This window comes from Pholcus phalangioides, unplaced genomic scaffold (assembly GCF_987345545.1).
Source record: "Pholcus phalangioides strain wild (caught in Gottingen) unplaced genomic scaffold, Ppha-v1.0 ptg000027l_1, whole genome shotgun sequence".
NCBI classification, from domain to species: Eukaryota; Metazoa; Arthropoda; class Arachnida; order Araneae; family Pholcidae; genus Pholcus; species Pholcus phalangioides.
Window position 1 is genome coordinate 3298201 of NW_028301617.1, and position 27217 is coordinate 3325417.

At 39.5% G+C, this 27217-nt stretch overlaps 2 protein-coding genes across 2 annotated transcripts; both read right to left on the reverse strand.

Annotated features, from left to right (window-relative positions):
- Positions 1–19867: 19867 nt before the first annotated feature.
- Positions 19868–20560, reverse strand: LOC149068084 (uncharacterized). The gene has a single exon (XM_089251897.1). The coding sequence runs from the start codon at positions 20558–20560 to the stop codon at positions 19868–19870; it is 693 nt and encodes a 230-aa protein (XP_089108023.1).
- A 3764-nt stretch (positions 20561–24324) lies between these two features.
- On the reverse strand, positions 24325–25017 carry LOC149068085 (uncharacterized). The gene has a single exon (XM_089251898.1). The coding sequence runs from the start codon at positions 25015–25017 to the stop codon at positions 24325–24327; it is 693 nt and encodes a 230-aa protein (XP_089108024.1).
- Between the last annotated feature and the right edge of the window lie 2200 nt (positions 25018–27217).

Here is a 27217-nt window from a genome sequence, read left to right on the forward strand (position 1 = left end):
GGTAACATTTACAAAAAGAAATTGGAATTCCCCATTCTTCTATGGGGTATTTTCTTTATTATGAAGAGAATTTTGCAATAACAGGAAGTGATTTTGTTCTTAGCGACGTAATGGTTGAGGCCTGCGTGCGCAGCCTTAAATAACGGACACATAGTGCACGCTGGTTTCCGATTCTGCAGGTTCAGCACCATTCCTGACAGGTTAAGAACTTTTTTAACCAATATGAATGTAATAAGAGAAACCTTTTCAAGCTTAAATGCAAATTGATATTTAATAAAAAATGAATTAAGAATTTTAATGACAGAAATGATTTCATAATTTATGAAAATTCACATTTAATGAGAAAAAATGATTTTCAAAATAACGAATTCACATTTAATGAGAAAAAATGATTTTCAAAATAACGAATTCACATTTAATGAGAAAAAATGATTTCAAAATGAATTCACATTTAATGAGAAAAAATGATTTCAAAATGAATTCACATTTAATGAGAAAAAATGATTTCAAAATGAATTCACATTTAATGAGAAAAAATGATTTCAAAATGAATTCACATTTAATGAGAAAAAATGATTTTTCAAATAATGAATTCACATTTAATGAGAAAAAATGATTTTTCAAATAATGAATTCACATTTAATGAGGAAAAGATTTCAAATAATGAATTCACATTTAATGAGGAAAAGATTTCAAATAATGAATTCACTGTAATAAAAAGTAAATCATTTCAGACTTGATGCAAATTGATATCCAATGAAAGAAATGAATTCAAAATTGATAATGAATGAAAGAAATGAATTCAAAATTGATAATGAATGAAAGAAATGAATTCAAAATTGATAATGAATGAAAGAAATGAATTCAAAATTGATAATGAATGGAAGAAATGAATTCAAAATTGATAATGAATGAAAAAAATGAATTCAAAATTGATAATGAATGAAAAAAATGAATTCAAAATTGATAATGAATGAAAGAAATGAATTCAAAATTGATAATGAATGAAAGAAATGAATTCAAAATTGATAATGAATGAAAGAAATGAATTCAAAATTGATAATGAATGAGAGAAATGAATTCACAATTGATATGCAACGGAATAAATTTCAAAATTGGCGCAAATTATTATTTACTGAAAAAAAAAGAATTTATAATTCACAAATAAAAAAATATATACATTTAATGAAAAATGATACCGTATTCCCCCGCATCAGCCAGCACGCCAGGAAGACCAGCATGATGAAAAAATTTGAGTCATGGGTGTGTCCTTAAAAATTCCTAAGTATAACTTCATTCTAAAAATCCATTGCATTGGCAGAATGCGTACCGTGATCTTTATTGAATCTCGCTTTTCCCGACATGCCGGAAACGGTCCAGACCCAACATTAAAAAAATCTGGTGTCCCCCGAGTTTTACGACATGCCGGCTAATGTGGGGGGAATACGGAAATTAATATAAAAATTAATAAAGAATTCATATTGAATGACAAAGAGATTTGAGAATTAATAATTCATATTTTATGAGAGGAATAATTTCTAAAGCAACATCATTCAACTACCAACTCAAGTTGATTTATCTAATGAAAGAAATAATTTCAGACGTAATGCAAATTGGTATTTGATGAAAGAAGAAATTATTTCCGAAATAATACGTATTCAATGAAAGTAATGATTTCAGAATCGATGAAAGTTCGCATTTGATGAAAAAATAACTTCGGAAATAATATGAGAATGCATATTTTTGATAGTATAGAAATCATTTCCTGAATACTTTGATATTTAATAAAACAAATATCAGATTTATATTCAATGAAAGGATGAATTCAAAATTGATAGTTAATGTAAGAAACCAATTCAGAATTGAAATTTGTTGAGGGAAATTCGGAAATTAAAGCTTATTATTTAATGAGATAAATTTGAGAATTAACGATGATTATTTCTAGAGAAACTTGGAATTGATATTTTATGAGAGAAATTTGGAAATTAACGATAGGCATTTATGAAATAAATTTGGAAATTAACGTTAATTGATATTTGCTTATAGAAGTTTGGAAATTAGAGCTCATTGGTATTTAATGAGGAATTTAAGAACTAAAGCTCATTGGTATTTAATGAGGAATTTAGAAATTAACGCTAATTGATATTTGATGAGAGATATTGAAATTGACCATTTTATGAAGGAAATTTATGGGCATTTATGAAAGAAATTTGGAAATTAACGATAGGCATTTATGAAATAAATTTGGAAATTAACGATAGGCATTTATGAAATAAATTTGGAAACTAACGATAGGCATTTATGAAATAAATTTGGAAATTAACGATAGGCATTTATGAAATAAATTTGGAAATTAACGATAGGCATTTATGAAATAAATTTGGAAATTAGCGTTAATTGATATTTGCTTATAGAAGTTTGGAAATTAGAGCTCATTGGTATTTAATGAGGAATTTAGAAATTAACGCTAATTGATATTTGATGAGAGATATTGAAATTGACCATTTTATGAAGGAAATTTATGGGCATTTATGAAAGAAATTTGGAGATTAACGATAGGCATTTGTGAAAGAAATTTGGAAATTAACGATAGGCATTTATGAAATAAATTTGGAAATTAACGATAGACATTTATGAAATAAATTTGGAAATTAACGATAGACATTTATGAGAGAAATTTGGAAATTAACGATAGGCATTTATGAAATAAATTTGGAAACTAACGATAGGCATTTATGAAATAAATTTGGAAATTAACGATAGGCATTTATGAAATAAATTTGGAAATTAGCGTTAATTGATATTTGCTTATAAAAGTTTGGAAATTAGAGCTCATTGGTATTTAATGAGGAATTTAGGAACTAAAGCTCATTGGTATTTAATGAGGAATTTAGAAATTAACGCTAATTGATATTTGATGAGAGATATTGAAATTGACCATTTTATGAAGGAAATTTATGGGCATTTATGAAAGAAATTTGGAAATTAACGATAGGCATTTATGAAAGAAATTTGGAAATTAACGATAGGCATTTATGAAATAAATTTGGAAATTAACGATAGGCATTTATGAAATAAATTTGGAAATTAACGATAGACATTTATGAGAGAAATTTGGAAATTAACGATAGGCATTTATGAAATAAATTTGGAAATTAACGATAGGCATTTTATGAGAGAAATTTGGAAATTAACGATAATTATCCATGAGAAAAATTTGGAAATTAACGCCAACTAATGTTTAATGAGAGAAAATTTATCACAAATTTATATTTAATGATGGAAATGTGGAAATTATTGCAAATTGGTATTTGATGAAAGAAAGATTTCAGAAGCGATGGAAATTCACATTTACGAAATTAATGATTTAAAATTTTTTAAGAATTCATATTTAATGATAGAAATGATTTCAGAACTAACGCAAATTAATCATAACGAAAGAAATTTTAAAATTAAAATTGATGCAAACTATTATTTAATGAAAGAAATATGAATTCAGAATTAATACTCAATTAAAGAAATTTTTTCAGGACTTATGAAAAACTCCTCTCTCTCATCTAGTTTTTGAAAGAAATACTTTAGAATAAAATTCTAAAGCAGGGGTGGCCAATCCGCGGCACGCCGAGGGACCAGGAGTGGCACGTGAACGCTTTTCAAAAATTTAGAAATTTCTATATATATATTCCATTTTTGAAATCAAAAAATTCTCTACAACTTTTGAACAATCCCTTTCTTATGAATACGTTATAGCAGCGGTTCTCAACCGGTGCTCCGTGTGCACTTCCCAGGGGCTCCACGGCGACTCAAGGAAAATAAAATAAATCAGCAAATTTGATAGATAATTGAAAAAAAGATGTCTGCAGGGGGTCCGCCATAAAAATTATACACAAAAAGGGCCCCTCGAGTCAAACAGGGCTCCGCCATAGAAATTATATGTTGAAAAGGGCTCCGCGAATCAAAAAAAGTTGAGAACCGCTGCGTTATAGGATGCTAAAACTATACTCAGTATGGTAGGCACTCTTAAAATAATAAATTTGTGATGAATATTCGATGCACTTCCGTTTGGTTTTTCGTGTTTGGGCATAGTTGCTTGACGTACCATGTGTATGAGATTCAGGACTGTCGGCATGTGAGACATGAATTCCAGACCAGAATGAAATTTATTTTCCCGGGCCATCTGCGGGCTTACAAATTGCAGCTACGGGGGCTACGTATGAAGAGAAAGACAAGAGAGTATGTGTTTTTTCTTTTTTTTTGTGCACGTGTAAAGGAAAGTTTGTCGAAATTCGGGATGGTCAGTTAACTTAATGACTGGTCTGGTAACACGATATGCAGGTAAATTGCGCCACAACCTTCTGTTAGTAGTTTTAACAGTTGAAGAAGACAGAGAAGATAAGCTGTGAAGAAGAATTTCTTTTTGTTTTCCATTTCCGCCGTACAATGCGACAAGTTTTGTGATTTTTTTTTGGGGGGGGGGAAGGTGAAAAGAAAGTGAGGGGATAGCAGAAAATGTTAGTGTTTGTTAGGGAGGAGGGAAAATGTGACAAAGGAGGGGGGAAGGAGACATGACATTACAAAGTAACAACAACACAAGTGAAAAATCTCTTGCTCTGTTTGCCGGTACAATAATGATTGAGAAAATTGAAAATTTGCCATGGAGTGAGATTAATTTCCACCCGGAGAGCAAATTTATGAAAATACTATACAAAAAATTCTCTGGGATAAAAATTCTACTAGGTTTTTATAAAAGTGGGAATAGAATACGTTAAAACTTGATTATATGAAAAATATACTGGGTTAAGATATACTATGTACAAGGGACAGATGCTGCCATGAAGGTTCCCAAGGGCCTAGGGGGCTCCGCTCATAAGAACGAGTCACGAGCTGGTCGTCTCCCTCAAGATGGGGAAACTCTGCAGGGAGGCCGACTTTACACGCTAAGCCTTTTTTGGTGTAAGTGAGGGAAGCCCTTCGCAGCTATAATAGTAATAAAAACTTTTTCTTTTTTTTTCCTTCCCGCAGCGCCCTCTGACGAGGAGGAGTGGGAGATCAGCTGTTGGCAGCACGCCAACGTCTTTTTTCCATCTTTTTCCCCGTTTTCTCTATTCGTGACCTTCACGTTGGCCGTTCGTGACGTCGGGGGAGGGGAGGAAAAGGTTATATTCATGGGAGATTTTTGGAAAGAAGACTCCGTCTCTTTAATGGGGGGTTACTCCCTTTATTTGTTTGTGCTACTCAACGAAAATGCTGTGAAATTGCGTATATCTGATTTGTGTGTGATTTTAAAGCTCATGCCACTGGAGAGACCAAATTTGTTTTGGTCTCCGGTATTTCCACACTTCGTCAGTGGCGTAGTCTACAATATTTCTTTTATACAAAAATTGCCACGTTTTTAAGACAAATAAATTCAATTGGTCGAATGGTCGACGCGTTTGTGATAATACAATATTTCTGATGTGTGGGTACTTGGATTCGCTCATCCTGTCGAACTGGCTTTGGTTGAGTTCAAGTATATAAGGCCAGAGGTGGGAAATTTGTAGATCGGTGCGGATGTTGATACCAGGGGGATTTCATAAGTTGCCTAAGTATTTTGTTTTGACGAACTAGGAGGCCCTTAATGTTTAGTTTACGGGCATGGGCCCAGACTGGTGAAGCATATAACATTGTGAGACGCAGAATTGATTTGTAGAGAATGGTCTTAATTTGTGTTGACAGCTTGGCTTGTGGGAAAGTAATTTTGTTTAGCATTCCCATGATGTTGACTGTTTTATTCCTGGCCATTTGTACGCGCTCTCGAAAGAGAAGTTTCTTGTCCAGGATTACACCAAGATATTTGACTATTTGCACGGGGGGAAGCCTATGTTCTCCAAAGCGAAGAGGGTGCCTTGGGAGTTTCGTTTTCCGGGAGAACCACATGAACTGACACTTGTTAAAGTTCACGCGGACATCAGAATCGGTACACCATTGTTCAATATCCAGGGCTGCGTCCTGGAGGTTCCATAATGCGTAAGCAGGTTGTCTGTGGCTGCAGAGAACAGCAGCGTCATCCGCGAATAATGCAAGGATGCCATTCCTTGGGGTGGGGAAGTCGTTTATGTACAGTAGAAAAAGTTGTGGGCCAAGAACGCTTCCCTGAGGGACTGATGCTCTTACCGGTCTTGTAGAGGAGAGGCTATGGCCGATTTTGACCTGAAACGTTCGGCCCATGAGGTAGTTGAAGAAAAACAAAATATAGAATGGTGGGAAGTTCATATTTATGAGTTTGGCGAGGAGTGTCGCATATTCACATTTGACAAAGGCCTTTGAGATGTCACAGAATAAGGCAGCGACAGAGTCCTTGTAGTTGAAGGCGTTTGTGATGAATTCTGTGACACGCAGCAATTGTGTCACACAGGAGTGTTCTGGTCGAAATCCATGCTGCTCAGGGCGAATTATATTGTTTGTTTCTGTGTAGTGTGTAAGCCTAGAGGCTAAGACTCTCTCAAAAAGTTTCGAAAAACATTTGAGAAGCGATATTGGGCGATAAGAAGTGGCTACATCAGGGTCCGTCCCAGGTTTATGAATGGCTCGGATGACCGCATGCTTCCAGGGGGCCGGAAAGTGATTTGTGTTGATGGAGGCGTTGAAAATGTTTGTGAGTGTGGTCAACAGATGAGCGGGTGACATGAGTTTAAGAGCCTTGTTGCTAATACCGTCGGCTCCTGGTGCTTTTTCGGGGTCAAATTTTTTAATTAGTGTTATTATTTCGTCTTCATTCGTGTTATCCATGTGGCCCGGGAAATTTTCTCTGTAGTATCGAATATAGGCTGAGACTCGTTGGCATGTGTTGATTGTCATGTCTCGTGGTTGCGCCCTGTTCGGGGAGAATTGCCTTTCGTATGAATCGGCAAATGTTTCTGCAATGTCTGTTTCGGAGAAAACGAAACCATCCCCTTTCTTAATTTTGGTGAGACGTGTTTGGGGGGGGGGGGGGTCTACAGATTTTCCAAGCTCGCCATCAGTTGCCGTTTTCGGCTGCAGCGTTCCCAATGAAATCAGAGAAACGGTCGTTTGTGCAGTCGGCAACATCACGTAGGTACACGCTCTGTAGGCGGTTTAGGAGAAATTTGTCTACGCGCCGTCGATAACGTTGCCAGTTCTTTCTGATACGATTTTTAAATTTAATTTTTTGGAGGATGTCCTTTGGGAGGCCGTAAGGTGCTGTAGTGGTGGGTTCGTAAGATAAGGAGTGAGAGATGGGAAGAGTTCAGGGTACATGGGTTCAAATCCACCCACCTCCGAATAGCTACACTTTAGCCGCTGTGGTGGTCGAGTGGTTATAGTGCGGACTCGTGATGCGAGGATCCGGGTTCGAACCCCACAGTGGTGGTCGGCTGAAGTTGGTTTTCTGTGGTTCCCAACTTCAAGGCGCAAATGCGAGCCGATCTCCCCGTTAAAAAGTCTCGCCACAGAGAGCAACAGTCCTACAACGGTAAATCATTCACCCATAACACTTCACTCATAGTTAGAAAAACTGGGGACAGCACTACACATAACAAGCATTACACAGAAACAAAACTTTACGTCAGGTTGCACTACACGTACATTCCCGCATGTACCGATTCGTTGGGGGTTCGTTGGGGGGTTCCGCGGGGGGGGGGTGCATTTGGGGTGTAGCAGTAGTAGGTAGGGACTCCAAAAAATGGCTCGGGGATCGATGATGTTCTTAAGTCAGCCACCTCGTTGGGCAATTTGCCTGTTGTGGCGTTGTATTTGTATTTGTATTTGTATTTGTAACGGAGGTCAGTGAAGTGAATTTCACTAGAGGTGAGTTCAATGGCCTCCTGGAAACGCTCTGAAAGTTGGGTAACAGCATTGTCAATGTGAGTGAACGTTTCCCCCGTAATTGTAAAGATCTCGTCATTTTCTGTAATTTCTTGGAATTTGGTCCAGTCAATGCGTTTGGTGATTTTTTTTAGTGCGTGGGATGTGAAAGTCAACCTCGAAGAACACAGGGTTGTGAGGGGAATTGAGTATGACTTTTGTGTGAGTGTGGATGTCACTGAGAAAATTTTTGGAGACCCCGAAGTCAATTACATCGGGTGCATGCCTGGGGCAGTCCGGAATATGTGTTGGTGGGGGGGTTGAGTGAACTTGAAGGAATTTGTTCAGGCAGAACCTGGCGAAGGGCGGCACCATGTTTGTTTCTTTTCCTCTCTGCAGAATAGGGGGTCCTTGCTGTTCCAGTCGCCCCCTACGAATACGGGGTTGTTGGTGTCGAAGATAGCATTTAGAATGATTTACGTCTATTTTGTTTCTGGGCGGTTTATAGATTGACCAGAACGTGAATTTATTTCGCTCAACAAATATTTCTACTGCTATGGCCTCCATCTCGTTTGAGGCGGGCAGTGTGATATTTTGAAAGGGAATTGTGCTTCGCACGTAAACAGCGACTCCTAGGCCCCTGTTTAGAGTTCTGTCCCTGCGGGCCATTGTGAATCCTTTCAGTTTCGGTTTGTTGCTAGGCAACAGCCAGGTTTCAGAGAGCATCACAATGTCTAATTGGGCTCGATGCACCTCCTCTTGGAGTTCTTTCAAGCTATTTTTAAGACCATTACAGTTCCAAGCCATAATACGCAATGGTCTGGGGGGGGCATTAGTTGTATGAGCTATTGTTGAGCAGTGTTTGTAGTAATAGAATTAAAGTTGTGATGTCCTTTTTTTAATTGAGTCAGTTGGTGAACGAGTGATTCCGGGATGGAGTCCGTGGTGGATGCGGCCACCTGTTTGGGAACGCTGGGGTCCATCGTGCAGCTCTGGGAGCTCGTTGAAGCTTCGGGTCCAGGAATTGCGATCTGGGCCGAATTTATAGTGTCGGTTGGGCCACTCGGGGTGGGGTTCTCAGCTATGCGGAGCGTTTCGAGAGAGTCTTCAAACGGCTCTTCATCCGAGTCTATTTCTTCGGTGCCGAGAACATAATAATTGAAGGCTGCTGTTGCTGCCCGTTTGCTTGTGTCCATTACCTCTAATTTTGAGGACAATTCATTTGTGGGGGTTTGTTTGTTTTCCTTGGCCATCGGGTGCGGGCCGGGCCTAATTTTGTTGTGCATTGTCAACTGTTTCTCATGATTCTTTTTCACCTGTTGGGCAATGGATTGTTTTATTGTGGTTTGCGGTTGCGGCCCTGTCTCAGGCCCTTGGGGTCGGGAAGGACGAATTGTTAAGGTGTCTGTTCCAAGAGTGAAGTTCTAAAGTTCAGCGGTTATGATATCAGTTCCCAACTGAGTGTCCGTAGACACCGTGGGAGCACTCCCTGGGGGGGGGGGGATCGTCCGCGGACAGGGGCCGAAGGTGCAGGTGAGAACGAGCGAATTTTCGGCCGGTTTTGAAAGTGGGGGGGGATTTCACATATGGCCCTTAGGGCGCCAAAATCCGTTAGCCATGTGTCGCCCCATTCCCTAAGTATGATGGCAGGGATGTTATTTCTCCTACGGGGGCGTCGAGTCACAGGTTGGAAACCTTCATTATCATGATCATTGAATTGATCGTTTCCGTCTTCGTCCGATGATAGGGTCGGAGAATTGTTTGTGTTTACATTCGTCGGGTGGGCGTTTTCCACCATGTGAAGGGGGGGGGGGGCGTTTCCTCCCTGGGAGTTGTCATTCGGGTGGGTGTTTCCCACCAAATTTATCGACGGATCTTGGTTCGATGAAGCGCTGTCATGTTGTTGTGTTTGGGTGCTTTCTGGGGGGGGGGGGCGAGGTTGCTGACTATTCTCCTCAGCTGTGATCGGGCGAAGTCTTGTGTTGTTAGTAGCAATGGCTTGGTCAGTTAACGAACTTTCGGCTGAAGTGCTGCGGTGAGCCGTCTGTAGATTTTGAGCTGTTTGCGCTCGTAGTGTATTCTGAAGTGTTTTCCGCCGAGGGGGAGTCTGTTTTGCCCTCGGAAATGCTTGTATTTTGTTGTTCTGAGTTGATAGCGCTGGTATCTGAAATTGCAGGCGTGTTGTCAGTCAAGCTGAGACGCAAATTTATGTTTCCGTTAGTGCTGGTTCCGGACCCGTGGGTCAAATTTTCAGTTGTTTCAAGAGTAAAGTCAGACTTTTGCGTGTCTGTAGAGCTTTCGGGGGCAGTTGAGGACCCCAAACTTGAGTTTGATTTTTTCTTTTTCAACCTTTTTCGTCGGGTCCCGTTTGGGGGGGGGGGGAATCCGAATCGCCCTGGGTCAGAGGGGTTGAAGTTAGATTACGTTTAAATATTAGCGCTCTCTTGTGACAACAGGACTTAATGTCCATCAGATCGAGAAGTTCCCTCGCTTCACAAAATAATTCTTCCAATCCCTTAAGGGCCACTTTATTTTTCCCCCCTTTGCTCTAACTGATAGTAATCGATCACTAAGCATTCCAGCTTTCTCTCAAATTTGCACCCATTGAGGGCTATATTTCCCCCCAAAACAACATTTTTGATTTTCTCTATCCATGGCAAAAACGCTTTACCGAATTCTGCTCTGGGGCCGGATTCGTTCAGGTACCCCCCCGCAAGATTTCGCAATTTAACAACAGCTTCGGCGCCATCGGCATCGGGGCAGATAATGCCCATTACGCAACAGAGCACATGCAGAGAATTTTCACTCACCTGTTGTTACTTACCTTGTGGAATCACGTCAGTGTTGACACCTTGTGTGGAGCGTAGAACGGGGGGGGGGAGGAAGGAAAACTTTTTTAGGGGGGGGGGGGTTTGCGGTATCTATGGCTAGCACGCCGCTATCTAGCAGGTCATGCCAGCCTTGCTCGCTTCTGGAGTTCGATCAAATTTGGGCTATGTCTAAAAAGACCTGTTGAGAGCGAAAAGCCCTGACCCGTCCAGCCTGTGCCTAGGGTCCGTATTTACTTCCCTTATTGGGGTGGTATTCCGCCTGCCCTCACTCACCACCTACGGGAGAACTGCACGCACGCACTTCGCTGAGGGTGGGAAAAAAGCAACCGTTCGTGACGGCGCCTCAATCAAGAGTGTTCTTGAGACATGAATTGAATAATAACATTACATTTTATATCCATCAAATCTTTGAAGGGTGCTAAGCCCTCATGCAAAGTTCATTGGAGGAGGGGGAGGCAAGCAGCCCGAGTCCTCAGGTTCCGGTGTCTACGTCCAACGGGTAAGTTGAACTCGTCTACCGATACATATATACAAACACAATCTGCATTGCGATAGTCGAATTTATTTCTCAAAAATAAGACCAATTTAGAACTCAAAGAAGTGGCAACCAGAACATTTTTACGAAAATGAGAGGGCAGTCGAACAATATTTTGTATGAACGGAGTCCTGTGAGAAAATGGGACAGTATAGCCTGCGTTTTAAAATTCGTAGAGTGGCACGTGCATCGAAAATAATCTTATAGATTGTGGCACGGCTTGGGAAATGGTTCGCCACCCCTATTCCAAAGTAAAGCCCGATTTTCCTTTTTCCTAGAAGCAGGTTTTTTCTGCTACGCGCATAGGCGGAGATAGACTTGGAAGTCTGGGGGGGGGGGGCACGGTCATTATTGCTGGGGAGGGGGGCAAGATGATGATGACAATTCATATATGCATATATATATATATATATATATATATTAGATCAGTCGACTCCACCTTTGACGCTGGGGGGGGGGGCAATGCCCCCCACGCCCCCTGTATCTCCGCCCATGGCTACGTGTGAACCGAATAGGACCATTTCGCGTCGGCAAAAACGTGTAACTTTAAACGCTACGCGTTTGTGTTTCCCTAGCATGGCGCATCATCTGTTCTGTCTCTGCACATCCACATATTTTTGCGCAGTAAAAAAAAAAAAGAAGACTGAAAGGAAGGGAAAGAGAACACAATAAAAGTGTGAAGAGATCCGCGAAATGCGCGGCGAACGACGTATTTGACTTCTCGAGGAGCAGGTGCTGGCCAATCACGCATCAGCGCTGGCGTGAGGCGTGTTGCGCTCTGCAGGAAGACAGCGTAGGTGGAGATAGACTTGGACGTCTGGGGGGCAAGACCGTTATTGATGATGATATGATCACATATAGGCTTACATTAGATCAGTCGACTCCCCCTTTGAAGCTGGGGGGTAATGCCCCCCACCCATGGAAAACAGTCGTACCGCTTCTCCTATTGCCGAGTGCACGGCGTTTCGCGCTGGGCGATTCACATGGAACGCGGCACAGAAAACCTGCTCTTAGGAAAACCCGGTTGTATTTGTGGTCCTAATTTTAACGTGGCCCGTTGACACACACCCGTAAAGACGCCACTGTACATATTAGTGCACGAGAAAGATTCAAAAAAACCTCAAAAGTTTAACCTCCTGGGCAAACAGGAACTTTTTGGGGGGCCGAATTCAGAGTTCTTGGAAGAATTGTTAAAGAGAGTATTGTTTTGTAAACGATTCGACACGTGGATAGGATAACTTTCACAAATCATTCAAGAGAATTATAGGAGCTGAGTAAGTAAATATGTTCAATCATACACGGCAGTCCTTACCAGACATGGAGCCCGGTGAGAAAATAATAGCGGGACTGTAGGCGTCTTAATAATTTCGGGGCCTCTTAGCCCCGATTTTATATACTCTGTGGGAAAGGGCAATCGGTATTCTGAAACTCATACAAAAAATTGAATTTGAATTATCAATAAAAATAAAAAAAATAATGAAAATTTCGAAATGAAGAAAGTTTTAAACTGATGAAAGAAATAGTTGCAAAACCAATTCAAATTAGTACCTCATAAAAAGAAATTGTCTGAGAACTAATGCAAATTCAGAATAAATGAAAGAAATAATCCCAGAGTATAAATGAAAAAAAGAAATTCCAGCATACACATGAAAATTCAGAATTTTTATTAAAAGAAATAAAATTTTAGAATTATTTCTTTCAGGTGAAAATTCAGAATTCCAGAGTTGCGGCAAAATTCAGAATTTATCAAAGAACTAATTCCAGAATATCATTTCTTTCTAGATGAAAATGCTGAATTCCAGAATTACTTTTTCAAAAATAAAAATGCAGAATCACTATTTTTTCTGAATAAAAATGCAGAATTAAGGAATTACTTTCTTTCAAATGAAAATGCAGAATTACAGAATTACTGTTTTTTCTAAATAAAAATGCAGAATCAATTTTTTTTCTGAATAAAAATGCAGAATTAAGGAATTACTTTCTTTCAAATGAAAATGCAAATTACAGAATTACTGTTTTTTCTAAATAAAAATGCAGAATCAATTTTTTTTCTGAATAAAAATGCAGAATCAATTTTTTTTCTGAATAAAAATGCAGAATCAATTTTTTTTCTGAATAAAAATGCAGAATCAATTTTTTTTCTGAATAAAAATGCAGAATCAATTTTTTTTCTGAATAAAAATGCAGAATTAAAGAATTACTGTTTTTTCTGAATAAAAATTTTGCAGAATCACAGAATTACTGTTTTTTCTAAATAAAAATGCAGAATTACTTTTTTTTCTGAATAAAAATGCAGAATTAAAGAATTACTTTTTTTCAAATAAAAATGCAGAATTACTTTTTTTTCTGAATAAAAATGCAGAATTAAAGAATTACTTTTTTTCAAATAAAAATGCAGAAATACAGAAGTGATGAAAATACAGAATTTATTAAAGAAATAAAATTCCAGAATTATATAGCTTTCAGATGAAAATGCTGAACTGAATTACTTTTTAAAAAATATAAATGCAGAATTACAGAATTAATGAAAATTCGGAATTTATTATTAAGAAACTTTATTATTAAGGAGATTTTATTTATTCCTTTCCAGATGAATTAAAGAATTATTATCTTATATATAAATGCGAAAGTATGTATGTATGTATGTATGTTCTTTATACAAATCTACAGATTTTGACCGTTCGTCGCCAGATTTTGCATATATACCAAACAGGACCGGGATTGAACCTGTGGCGATGCTGTCGGCAAGAGTGTGTAGGTGTTGGTTTCGAATAGCATAAATCTGCCAACACCTCGTTATGTGCGCGCGCCTTTTCTTAGCCTCTCTTCCGCTTTTTGGCAGAGAAGGCTTTGGTTTCTTGCAGAGTAGAGATGTCTTTTGACTGTGTGTCCGTGTATTATTATTTCGTATATATGTGTTAACGTGCCGTGTGTTTCTTCTAATTAATAAACCGTATATTTAACCGTATCTAGAATTGAACAGTCTTAGTGGAGTCAAATAAAATTTAACTATGGATAAATAGCTACTTCAATTTAAATGTCATTATCACCTCCGGCAACTACATATGGTGTCCACAAACTGGTGACTCAGGACTATCGGATTCGTTACAACGAATCATGAATACCTCTCTGCAATGTGGATTTTAATTTCAGTTTCGTGGTGAGTGAATATTTCTCTCTTTCGTAGGACTATTGCCGTCTTCATTCTTTCGCTATGGCAAATCCGCAAGCAACTGCTAGTCAGACTGAACTTTCCCTTTCGGGAACCGAAGTCTCACGTGTTTCATTCCGTGCGCCTCCATTTTGGGAAGCCGACGTTGATTTATGGTTCCTTCAAGTGGAATCCCAGTTTATCACGGCAGGCATTACCGCGGATAAGACGAAGTTTCATTCGGTGATTTCCGTTCTCGACACAAAAATCTTGTCTTACGTGAGTGATTTAGTACGTAATCCTCCCTCACACGATTTATATGAGACTCTAAAGAAACGTATTCTTTCCCGATTTGCTCAATCTGAAACTGCTCGCTTGAAATCTCTTTTTCATGAGTGCGAGCTAGGCGACAAAAAACCGTCCCAGCTACTTTGTGAGATGCGAAACTTGTCGAATAACACAATCAGTGATGATGTTTTGAGCACATTATGGCAGCAAAGATTACCCGTCAGTGTTCAACAAATTTTGTCGATTTGTCGGGATCCTCTTGACTCTTTAGCTCAGATAGCTGATCGCATATTAGAAGCTTCGAGTTTCAACGCTGTCGTTTCTCAGGTGTCTCAACCTCCTCTGCCTTCTTCAGAGTTGCATGAGCTTAAAAAAGAAATTGCATCGCTCGCTACACGAGTCGAAGAGCTCTCTCGTTCTCGAAACCAATACAGAGGTCGGTCGCGAAACAATTCGAAAACTCGTGAGCGGAAAAAATCTTCAGATCGCTCCGATCGACGCAAATTGTGCTGGTATCATGCTCGATATGGTGAAAAAGCACATCGTTGCATTTCACCTTGCCAACACTCGGAAAACTAGTGGGCAATCCTGTTACAGCGGCGGCCGGAGATTGCCACTTTCAAAGTCGCTTATTCATTTGTGATAGAAAATCGAAAATTCGTTTTCTTGTTGACAGTGGTGCAGCTGTGAGCTGTTTTCCTAAATCACTTGCCAAAGTTTCCAAGCCTGACGACCTTTCGTTATATGCGGCTAATGGCACTAAAATTCACACATATGGAACTAAGCATTTTGAACTTGATCTCGGACTGAGGAGAATATTCTCATTCAATTTCTTAGTGGCCGACGTCACAAGTCCTATTTTGGGTGCCGATTTCTTGGAGAGATTCGGTTTACTTGTTGATGTCAAGAATCGCCGGTTGGTTGATAATTTGACAACTCTATACTCTCTTGGTGTCGTTACCACTGGTCCTTCTCTCGGTCTAACTACAGTTTCTGGTGCCACTACATACCATAAAATTTTGACCAAGTTCCCAAATCTCACTGGTTCGGTCTTAAATTCTCAACCCAAACCACATGCCATTATCCACTTCATCGAAACATCAGGGCCTCCCGTCTTCGCAAAGGCTAGACGTCTTTCTCCTGAAAAACTTTTTGCCGTCAAGAAAGAATTTAACTTGCTTTTGAAGCAAGGCATCATTCGTCCTAGCAAAAGCCCTTGGGCTAGTCCTATCCACCTAGTCCCAAAAAAGACAGGTGGTTGGCGCATATGTGGTGATTTTCGTCGGTTGAATGCCGTAACTACTCCTGATCGTTATCCTATTCCCAATATTCAAGACTTTTCTTTCGGTCTGGCTGGAAAAAGAATATTTTCTAAACTCGATCTTGTAAAGGCATACCACCAGATTCCTGTGAAAGAAAGTGATATTCCCAAGACGGCTGTGATTACACCGCACGGTCTCTTTGAGTATGTTTTCATGACCTTTGGGCTCAGGAACGCCGCACAAACATTTCAACGATTCGTTGACAGCATCCTCTCGGATCTCGACTTCTGCTATGTTTACTTAGACGACATTCTTGTTGCGTCAGCTGATGAGAAGTCGCATGAACAAGATCTCGATGTGTTGTTCAAGAGACTAAGCGAATACGGTTTAGTTCTCAATCCTGACAAATGCCAATTTGGACTCAAAGAAATTCAGTTTTTAGGTCATCTTGTGTCAGAAAAGGGCATTTCCCCGTTGCCGGATCGTGTTACCGCACTTTTGGACTATCCATTGCCCAACACAATCGATGAGCTGCGACGTTTTCTGGCACTAATAAATTTTTATCATCGTTTCATGAAAAACGCTGCCTCTACGCAAGCATGTTTACATGATCTAGTTAAAGGCAAACAAAAACGGGATAAAACAAAAATCGTCTGGTCTGAGGAAGCAAAATCTGCATTCGAGTCATGCAAGGAAATGATTTCCAATGCTGCTCTATTGGCTCATCCTATTTCAAGTGCGCATCTCCTTCTAGCTGTCGACGCGTCTGATTTCGCGATTGGCGGAGTTTTGAATCAAGCAGTTAATGATCAAACTCAGCCATTAGGATTCTTCTCGCGTAAGCTAACTTCAGCTGAACGCAGATACAGTGCGTACGATCGAGAATTGCTAGCGATATATTCAGCAATTAAATATTTTCGACATATGCTGGAGGGATCTGACTTCGAAATTCTCACAGACCACAAACCATTGGTCTATGCATTTTCCCAAAAAAGTGAAAAATGTTCACCTAGGCAGATTCGTCATCTAGAATTCATTAGTCAATTTTCAACCCGTATCAAGCACATTTCAGGCGATCGAAATGCAGTAGCCGATGCATTTTCAAGAATATCGGAAATTGAAATACCTCCTAGTATCGATTTCGCCGAGATGGCTCGCGCTCAGGATGAGGAAGAATTGCGATTACTTCGTGAAATGGACTCAGGTCTCGAGTTAAAACCAATGACTTTCGGTTCTCCTGAAGTCACTCTACAGTGTGATGTTTCCACTGGTTCAATTAGACCTTACGTACCGTCAACGTTTCGCCGCGCTATTTTTGATGCAGTGCACAACCTCTCCCACCCTGGTGCCAAAGCTACTACTGAAATGGTTCGCAGACGATTCATCTGGAAATTTTTAGAAAGGGACTGCAAAGAGTGGTGCAAAACTTGCATCCATTGCCAGCGATCCAAAGTTGGTCGTCACACACATTCTCCTATTGGTGCATTCGGATTACCTTCCGCAAGGTTCTCGCATGTCCATATTGACATCGTGGGTCCACTTCCACCAAGTAAAGGAAATCGCTACGTTGTGACTTGCAGTGACCGATTCACCAGATGGCCGGAAGCTATTCCTGTACCCGATCAGACTGCTGAAACTGTGGCATTCGCTTTCCTGTCGAATTGGATCTCCCGTTTTGGCGTTCCAGAACGCATTACTACGGACAGGGGTTCTCAGTTTGAATCTGAACTCTTCCGATCTCTTGCGAAGTTGCTGGGTGTGGACAGGGTGCGTACTACCGCTTACCACCCACAAAGCAATGGAGCCATCGAGAGATTCCACAGGGACTTGAAAGCTGCCATCATGTGTCACGCCACTGAAAGATGGGTTGACGTTCTTCCTACCATTCTACTCGGGATACGCTCAAGTTTCAAACCTGATTTTGGTGCTACGCCGGCGGACATGGTCTACGGAACATCTCTGAGGTTACCAGGAGACTTCTTCAAAGATTCCGGTAAGCACACCTCAAAATCTGATTATGTCACGAACTTGCGTATGACTATGTCAAAGCTTCGTCCTTCGCCTTTGTCCAATCATTCCTCAAAAAACATTTTTGTGCACAAGGACTTGGCCAGATCCACACACGTTTTTGTGAGGGTTGATACTGTAAGGCGTTCGCTACAGCAGCCTTACCAAGGACCTTATGAAGTTTTGAATAGGACTGATAAATTTTTTACTTTGCGTATCAATAATGAATCTAAGTGTATTTCTATTGATCGTTTAAAACCTGCATTTTTGTTTAATTCTCTCGAATGCAAAGAATCTAATGTTCGCAAATCATCTATATGTAATGCCCCAGCCTCGCCACAGGGCTTCGTCACGAGGTCCGGACGGAAAGTCCGTTTTGTAACACCTTATCAAGCTTAACGTCCTTCGGACTCGTGGGGGAGTACTGTGGCGATGCTGTCGGCAAGAGTGTGTAGGTGTTGGTTTCGAATAGCATAAATCTGCCAACACCTCGTTATGTGCGCGCGCCTTTTCTTAGCCTCTCTTCCGCTTTTTGGCAGAGAAGGCTTTGGTTTCTTGCAGAGTAGAGATGTCTTTTGACTGTGTGTCCGTGTATTATTATTTCGTATATATGTGTTAACGTGCCGTGTGTTTCTTCTAATTAATAAACCGTATATTTAACCGTATCTAGAATTGAACAGTCTTAGTGGAGTCAAATAAAATTTAACTATGGATAAATAGCTACTTCAATTTAAATGTCATTATCACCTCCGGCAACTACATATGGTGTCCACAAACCGTAGGCTAATTTAAAAGTTCGTCAGAGCTGGGCAAATGCCCGAAATGGGCGAAAAACTGTCGGGCAACAATGGTTTTGGGGCCTCAACAATTATTTTACGATTAAACAACAATTTATTTTACAATTATTAATACTTTCGGAACGTTTACTTTGGTTACCGTGGTTCCCTAACAGTGCGTTTCAGACGTGTATATATGTATGCCTTTACAATGGTTTGTCACACCTTTAATTCTGTTATTTTAACAGTTTATTCCTTTATAACGGTTTGTAACTTTTCCAATCCTCTCAGTAATTGAAGAAAACCCGGGAAGAGCGCCGGGTATTTCTGCTAGCCTATATACAGGGTATCCTGTAAGTGCTAATGCGGCCTTTATCTTATCAACCGCCCATCGTACAGGTATAGTTTCAATTTAAAAAATATGACATATATTTAAAAAATGTTTAAAAGGCGTTTGAATAATATTCGCTGCACAAGCTGGAAGTATGACGTCACTAACAACAGAGAACAACAACTACGCTGACAAAACTCGGAATAAAAATGTTCAACGCCAACTGATGAACTCAATGCTTGCCTCAAATCATCAATAATCTTGGCGCGAAGTTAAAAAATTATCATTATCCACCAACATGCGAGTTCAACTGCAAAATGACTCGGCACTGCGATCATTTTCACGTCAGTTGATCAAACTTGGCAATGGAAGAATTCCCGTAGAGACCCAGTGCAGTGTTTTGCTGAGAAGGGGAGGGAGGGGGTCAAAAATGGCTGAAAATCTGCTTACGTAATACTTGAATGGCCCCTATCCCAATTATCACTGAAGAAATGCCATTCACTTTCAAGCGATTACAGTTCCCGATTCGTTCGGGCAGGTATGAACCTACTTGAGCCCTGTTTTTCACACGGTCAGCTTTACGTCGCCTGTTGGTAATCCCAAAAATTTGTACATTGAAGCCGAGGCGTACACATAACACAAATTTATTAAACATTTTAGCAAAAATTACCAAGACACAATTATAAGACAACTAAGAATCAGACAAACTGAACATGCTTCTCTGTGTGAGTCAGCGAGTGATACAGTCTATATGAAAGATCTTCGTCAGGAGTTGGGGGGAGGAGAGTTTAGTTTTAGTTCCAGTCTCAAAGTCAAACCAAAACCAAAGATGTTCTTCGTTTTGCGGTAAACAGTGTCCGCCTCAGTACCCCCCTTCCAGTGACTAACGACACAGTCTGACAACATTATTGAATCTGACAGGATAGCGAACCTGTCTTCCGGAACGCGTGAAGCGGTCTGGTGGTTTCGGAAGCACATTAATTTTGGGACTCACTGTATTCGAAATTGTAGTTGTAGCATCCTCATTCACTGTGAATGCAGGTTTGATTCGATCGATACATACATTTGTTGGTTTTCCATCTATCAGAACTTTAAAGTTCTTTTCTTTTCTGCTGATCACCGGAAACGGTCCAGAGTAGGGTGCTTGAAGCGATGTTCTCAACCTGTCATGTCGGATAAATACATGAGAACAGGTGTTTAATGCTTTATGTACGAACACATTATTTTTGTTATGAGAGCTTGTTGGTTTCGGTTTTAATGCTCTCATGTGTTGCCTGAGGTTTTCGATGAACATGGACGGATCTTGAATTTTGTCACTCGAATCGTAAAAATCGCCAGGAAGACGCAAGGAAGCACCGTAGACAAGCTCAGCTGGTGTTGCACCTATATCTTCTTTCAGTGCTGAACGAAAACCGAGAAGAATGGTTGGGAGGACTTCTGTCCACTTGGTGGTGTGGTGAGCCATAATTGCAGCTTTTAATGGACGGTGAAAATTTTCGATCAGCCCATTTGCTTTTGGGTTGTACGGTGATGTTCGCCACTTTTCCACACCTAGAAGAGCAGCGAGCTGAGACATTAGTCTTGACTCGAACTGTCTGCCTTGATCAGTTGTTATGCGGTCTGGTGTGCCGAATCGGGCAATCCACTCAGAGTAGATTGTCTTTGCGACTGTTTCAGCGGTAATATCTGAAATCGCATATGCTTCCGGCCAACGTGTTACGCGGTCAATTAAAGTTAAACAATAAGTTTTCCCGTTTGATTCCGGCAAGGGTCCCACAAGATCGCAATGAATATGTTGGAATCGTGCAGTTGGCAGTGAAAATTTTCCTAATTCTGATTTCGTGTGTTTGTGAATTTTAGAACGTTGGCAATCAATGCATTGGCGTGCCCACTCACGAACATCTTTATTCATAGACTGCCAAACGAAACGGTTACGTATAAGGTCAACAGTACTTCTAATACCTGGATGAGAAAGGCAATGTAAGTTTAGGAAAACTTGTTTGCGAAATTTAGCAGTGACATAAGGTCTTACTTTTCCAGTTGAAAGATCGCAATATATTTGAGAATTTGAATTGGGCAATTGAATTAATTTCAATTGCAACCCAGTATTAGTGTCTGAAATGAGTTGTTTCAGTTGTTCGTTTGATTTTTGATCATTACTGAGTTCATCATAATTAAGTGGCTGGGGGACAATAACCTCACTTATGCGCGATAGTGCATCGGCAGCTTCATTTCGCTCACCTTTTAGATACTCGATATCAGTAGTGAATTCTGATATGTAAGAAATCCACCGTGTTTGCTTATTCGAGTAAGTGTCCGTTGCCTTACGAAAAACGTATGTTAATGGGCGATGATCTGTAACAATTTTACAGTTTCTAGCCTCTAGCATGTGTTTAAAAAATTTAACAGACTCGTATATAGCTAATAGTTCACGGTCAAAACTTGAATATTTCATTTGTGTAGGTGTAAGACGTCTTGAAAAGAATCCCAAGGGTTTATATTCTAAATTCTGCATTACACTTAAGGTAGCTCCAATTGAAATTTCGCTAGCATCACAATGAAGTATTAACTTATCTTCATTTTCTGGAAACACTAGCGAAGTAGCGTTTAGCAAAGCTTCTTTTGATTTTTCGAATGAATCTAACAAATTTTTAGACCATGTAATGCGAGATTGATCATTTTTCTTTTTAGACCCTTTTAATAGGTCAGTTAATGGTGCTAGTACTTCAGCAGCATGTGAAATGAATTTCCTATAGAAATTTAGTAACCCCAAGTATTTTCTGAGTTGCACAAGATTTTCTGGACGTGGATAGTTCATTATAGCTTTTACTTTGTCGTCCAAAGGTCGAACACCACCTGCTGATATTTCGTGACCCAGAAAGGAAATTTGTTGTTGACCAAAAACACATTTGGAAGCATTTATGTTTAGTCCGTACCTACTAAACCTTTCCAAAACAAGTTCCACGTGCTTAATATGATCATTTTCGTTTTCAGAAAAAATTAAGACATCGTCTAAATAACTGACAGTAAAATCGAGACCTTTCAGTACGTCATTCATAAATCTTTGAAATGTCATTGGTGCACATTTCAGACCAAATGGGAGATATAAAAATTCAAAACTACCAATGGGAGTAGTAACGGCAGTTTTTGGTACATCGGATTCATTTATCGGAATATGATAGTATGCCCTTACTATATCAATTTTGGAAAATATTTTCTTTCCGTGCAGAACATTAGTTATGTCATGTATATGAGGTAATGGGTACCTATCTGGGACAGTTATAGCATTCAAGCGACGATAATCACCACAAATTCGGTACGTTCCATTTGATTTCGGAACTACATGAATTGGAGAAGCCCAAGGTGACTTTGATGGGCGACAAATTCCATTATCAATCAAATATTCAAATTCTTGTTTAACTGCTTGTAATATTTTTGGATGCAGCCTTCTTGGTTTACAGAAAATTGGACTTCCGTTTGTTTCAATAAAATGCTGAGTGTTATGTTTTGGAGGACGGGAAAACTGCGGTATTGGATTTGCCAAAATTGGAAATTGTTCAAAAATTTTATGATATGGTGATTCACCAACAATCAATTTCACTGTGGGTACTGCAGCATTGGACAGTACACCTTTTGTTTGCATGTTAGTGATAGAGTCAATTAATGCTCTATTTTTTAAATCCAACACGAGTCCGAAATGTGTTAAAAAATCAGCACCAATAATAGCAGTATTGACTTTTGCAATGAGGAAAGTCCAACGAAAATTTCGACGAAGCCCTAAATTTAGCTCTAAATGTTTTTTTCCGTATGTTGGAATTTTCGTGTTGTTGGCTGCATAGAGAAAATGTGAAGAACTGTCCTTCACATTGGGTGACACAGGAATGCAAGAGATGTCACTACCCGAATCGATTAAAAAATTACAATTTGTCGCTTTATCATATACGTAAAGTCTACATTTAGTAGGACCTGCTGCTGCACCGGAAAAAGTATGCTGTAACGATGCAGCAGCGTGCTTTAGTTTTTTGATTTGTATGTGCACGGCTGGTAACACTTTGTTGCTTTCTCACCAAATTTATTATGATAGAAACATAGTGTTTGTGTAGTATTGAAGTTACGATTTCTAAAATTACGGCTGTTGCTTCGGTAGCGAGAATGAGTACGCCCTCTTGAATAATTTTCATTTTTAATTTTCGTTGACAAATCTGCAATTTGAATTTTTAATTGCGATATTTCACTACGCAATTGTGCAATATCAGATTTCACAGAATCTGATGAAGGGCCTGACTGTGAAGAAAGCGCAGAAATACTCGGTATTGGTCGTATTTCGGAAATTTTATCGGCTAGTGTGGCCAACTCAGTTAAATCTGCAGTTGACACTGATAAAATGGCCTGAGAGTTCAAAGGTAACCTTTCCATCCAAATAGTTTTTAGAAAATCTTCAGTTACTGAATTTCCTGCCAGCTCTTTCATTTGTCTTAGTAGAGAGGGTGGTTTCTTATCCCCAAGAGTCAATTCAGACAACAGTTTGCGGATTTGTATCGATTTAGAATCTGTAAATTCAGCGATAAGCCTTTTTTTAAGTGCTTCGTATTTGTTTTCGGCTGGTGGATTAAGCACCAAGTCTGAAACCGAATGAAGCGAGTCGGCATCTACAGCTGCTAAAACAGTGTTATATTTCGTTATATCGGAAGTTATTTGTGCTACTGCGAAATTAGCTTCCACTTGCACGAACCATAAAGCAATATTATTTATCCACATTGGAGGTAATTTACAAGATACCCTTGCGACCACCGTGGGATCCGTACCGTCATCCATCTCGTAATAACAATAACGAAATAGATGGGGGAAAACGAGGATAAAATTCCAACTATAAAATTATTTTATGCGAACAATATTAGAATTTTACAGGAAAAAAAAAAAAATATATATAAAGGCCGGAAGATTAGCGAAAACAGTAGCTCACCGTGAGAAGATCCCATCATGCCAATGGAAACAGAGGGAAAATAATCCAGAGCTTGGAAATACGACCAAAAAGTTTATTCAGAAGGTTCTGTTCATTTGAGAGTCACCACTGAAGCCGAGGCGTACACATAACACAAATTTATTAAACATTTTAGCACAAATTACCAAGACACAATTATAAGACAACTAAGAATCAGACAAACTGAACATGCTTCTCTGTGTGAGTCAGCGAGTGATACAGTCTATATGAAAGATCTTCGTCAGGAGTTGGGGGGAGGAGAGTTTAGTTTTAGTTCCAGTCTCAAAGTCAAACCAAAACCAAAGATGTTCTTCGTTTTGCGGTAAACAGTGTCCGCCTCAGTACCCCCCTTCCAGTGACTAACGACACAGTCTGACAACATTATTGAATCTGACAGGATAGCGAACCTGTCTTCCGGAACGCGTGAAGCGGTCTGGTGGTTTCGGAAGCACATTAATTTTGGGACTCACTGTATTCGAAATTGTAGTTGTAGCATCCTCATTCACTGTGAATGCAGGTTTGATTCGATCGATACATACATTTGTTGGTTTTCCATCTATCAGAACTTTAAAGTTCTTTTCTTTTCTGCTGATCACCGGAAACGGTCCAGAGTAGGGTGCTTGAAGCGATGTTCTCAACCTGTCATGTCGGATAAATACATGAGAACAGGTGTTTAATGCTTTATGTACGAACACATTATTTTTGTTATGAGAGCTTGTTGGTTTCGGTTTTAATGCTCTCATGTGTTGCCTGAGGTTTTCGATGAACATGGACGGATCTTGAATTTTGTCACTCGAATCGTAAAAATCGCCAGGAAGACGCAAGGAAGCACCGTAGACAAGCTCAGCTGGTGTTGCACCTATATCTTCTTTCAGTGCTGAACGAAAACCGAGAAGAATGGTTGGGAGGACTTCTGTCCACTTGGTGGTGTGGTGAGCCATAATTGCAGCTTTTAATGGACGGTGAAAATTTTCGATCAGCCCATTTGCTTTTGGGTTGTACGGTGATGTTCGCCACTTTTCCACACCTAGAAGAGCAGCGAGCTGAGACATTAGTCTTGACTCGAACTGTCTGCCTTGATCAGTTGTTATGCGGTCTGGTGTGCCGAATCGGGCAATCCACTCAGAGTAGATTGTCTTTGCGACTGTTTCAGCGGTAATATCTGAAATCGCATATGCTTCCGGCCAACGTGTTACGCGGTCAATTAAAGTTAAACAATAAGTTTTCCCGTTTGATTCCGGCAAGGGTCCCACAAGATCGCAATGAATATGTTGGAATCGTGCAGTTGGCAGTGAAAATTTTCCTAATTCTGATTTCGTGTGTTTGTGAATTTTAGAACGTTGGCAATCAATGCATTGGCGTGCCCACTCACGAACATCTTTATTCATAGACTGCCAAACGAAACGGTTACGTATAAGGTCAACAGTACTTCTAATACCTGGATGAGAAAGGCAATGTAAGTTTAGGAAAACTTGTTTGCGAAATTTAGCAGTGACATAAGGTCTTACTTTTCCAGTTGAAAGATCGCAATATATTTGAGAATTTGAATTGGGCAATTGAATTAATTTCAATTGCAACCCAGTATTAGTGTCTGAAATGAGTTGTTTCAGTTGTTCGTTTGATTTTTGATCATTACTGAGTTCATCATAATTAAGTGGCTGGGGGACAATAACCTCACTTATGCGCGATAGTGCATCGGCAGCTTCATTTCGCTCACCTTTTAGATACTCGATATCAGTAGTGAATTCTGATATGTAAGAAATCCACCGTGTTTGCTTATTCGAGTAAGTGTCCGTTGCCTTACGAAAAACGTATGTTAATGGGCGATGATCTGTAACAATTTTACAGTTTCTAGCCTCTAGCATGTGTTTAAAAAATTTAACAGACTCGTATATAGCTAATAGTTCACGGTCAAAACTTGAATATTTCATTTGTGTAGGTGTAAGACGTCTTGAAAAGAATCCCAAGGGTTTATATTCTAAATTCTGCATTACACTTAAGGTAGCTCCAATTGAAATTTCGCTAGCATCACAATGAAGTATTAACTTATCTTCATTTTCTGGAAACACTAGCGAAGTAGCGTTTAGCAAAGCTTCTTTTGATTTTTCGAATGAATCTAACAAATTTTTAGACCATGTAATGCGAGATTGATCATTTTTCTTTTTAGACCCTTTTAATAGGTCAGTTAATGGTGCTAGTACTTCAGCAGCATGTGAAATGAATTTCCTATAGAAATTTAGTAACCCCAAGTATTTTCTGAGTTGCACAAGATTTTCTGGACGTGGATAGTTCATTATAGCTTTTACTTTGTCGTCCAAAGGTCGAACACCACCTGCTGATATTTCGTGACCCAGAAAGGAAATTTGTTGTTGACCAAAAACACATTTGGAAGCATTTATGTTTAGTCCGTACCTACTAAACCTTTCCAAAACAAGTTCCACGTGCTTAATATGATCATTTTCGTTTTCAGAAAAAATTAAGACATCGTCTAAATAACTGACAGTAAAATCGAGACCTTTCAGTACGTCATTCATAAATCTTTGAAATGTCATTGGTGCACATTTCAGACCAAATGGGAGATATAAAAATTCAAAACTACCAATGGGAGTAGTAACGGCAGTTTTTGGTACATCGGATTCATTTATCGGAATATGATAGTATGCCCTTACTATATCAATTTTGGAAAATATTTTCTTTCCGTGCAGAACATTAGTTATGTCATGTATATGAGGTAATGGGTACCTATCTGGGACAGTTATAGCATTCAAGCGACGATAATCACCACAAATTCGGTACGTTCCATTTGATTTCGGAACTACATGAATTGGAGAAGCCCAAGGTGACTTTGATGGGCGACAAATTCCATTATCAATCAAATATTCAAATTCTTGTTTAACTGCTTGTAATATTTTTGGATGCAGCCTTCTTGGTTTACAGAAAATTGGACTTCCGTTTGTTTCAATAAAATGCTGAGTGTTATGTTTTGGAGGACGGGAAAACTGCGGTATTGGATTTGCCAAAATTGGAAATTGTTCAAAAATTTTATGATATGGTGATTCACCAACAATCAATTTCACTGTGGGTACTGCAGCATTGGACAGTACACCTTTTGTTTGCATGTTAGTGATAGAGTCAATTAATGCTCTATTTTTTAAATCCAACACGAGTCCGAAATGTGTTAAAAAATCAGCACCAATAATAGCAGTATTGACTTTTGCAATGAGGAAAGTCCAACGAAAATTTCGACGAAGC

Bases quoted from the DNA above. Each gene is read 5' to 3' on its own strand.
- LOC149068085 (XM_089251898.1), bottom strand. From the start codon at position 25,017: ATGTCTCAGCTCGCTGCTCTTCTAGGTGTGGAAAAGTGGCGAACATCA.
- LOC149068084 (XM_089251897.1), bottom strand. From the start codon at position 20,560: ATGTCTCAGCTCGCTGCTCTTCTAGGTGTGGAAAAGTGGCGAACATCA.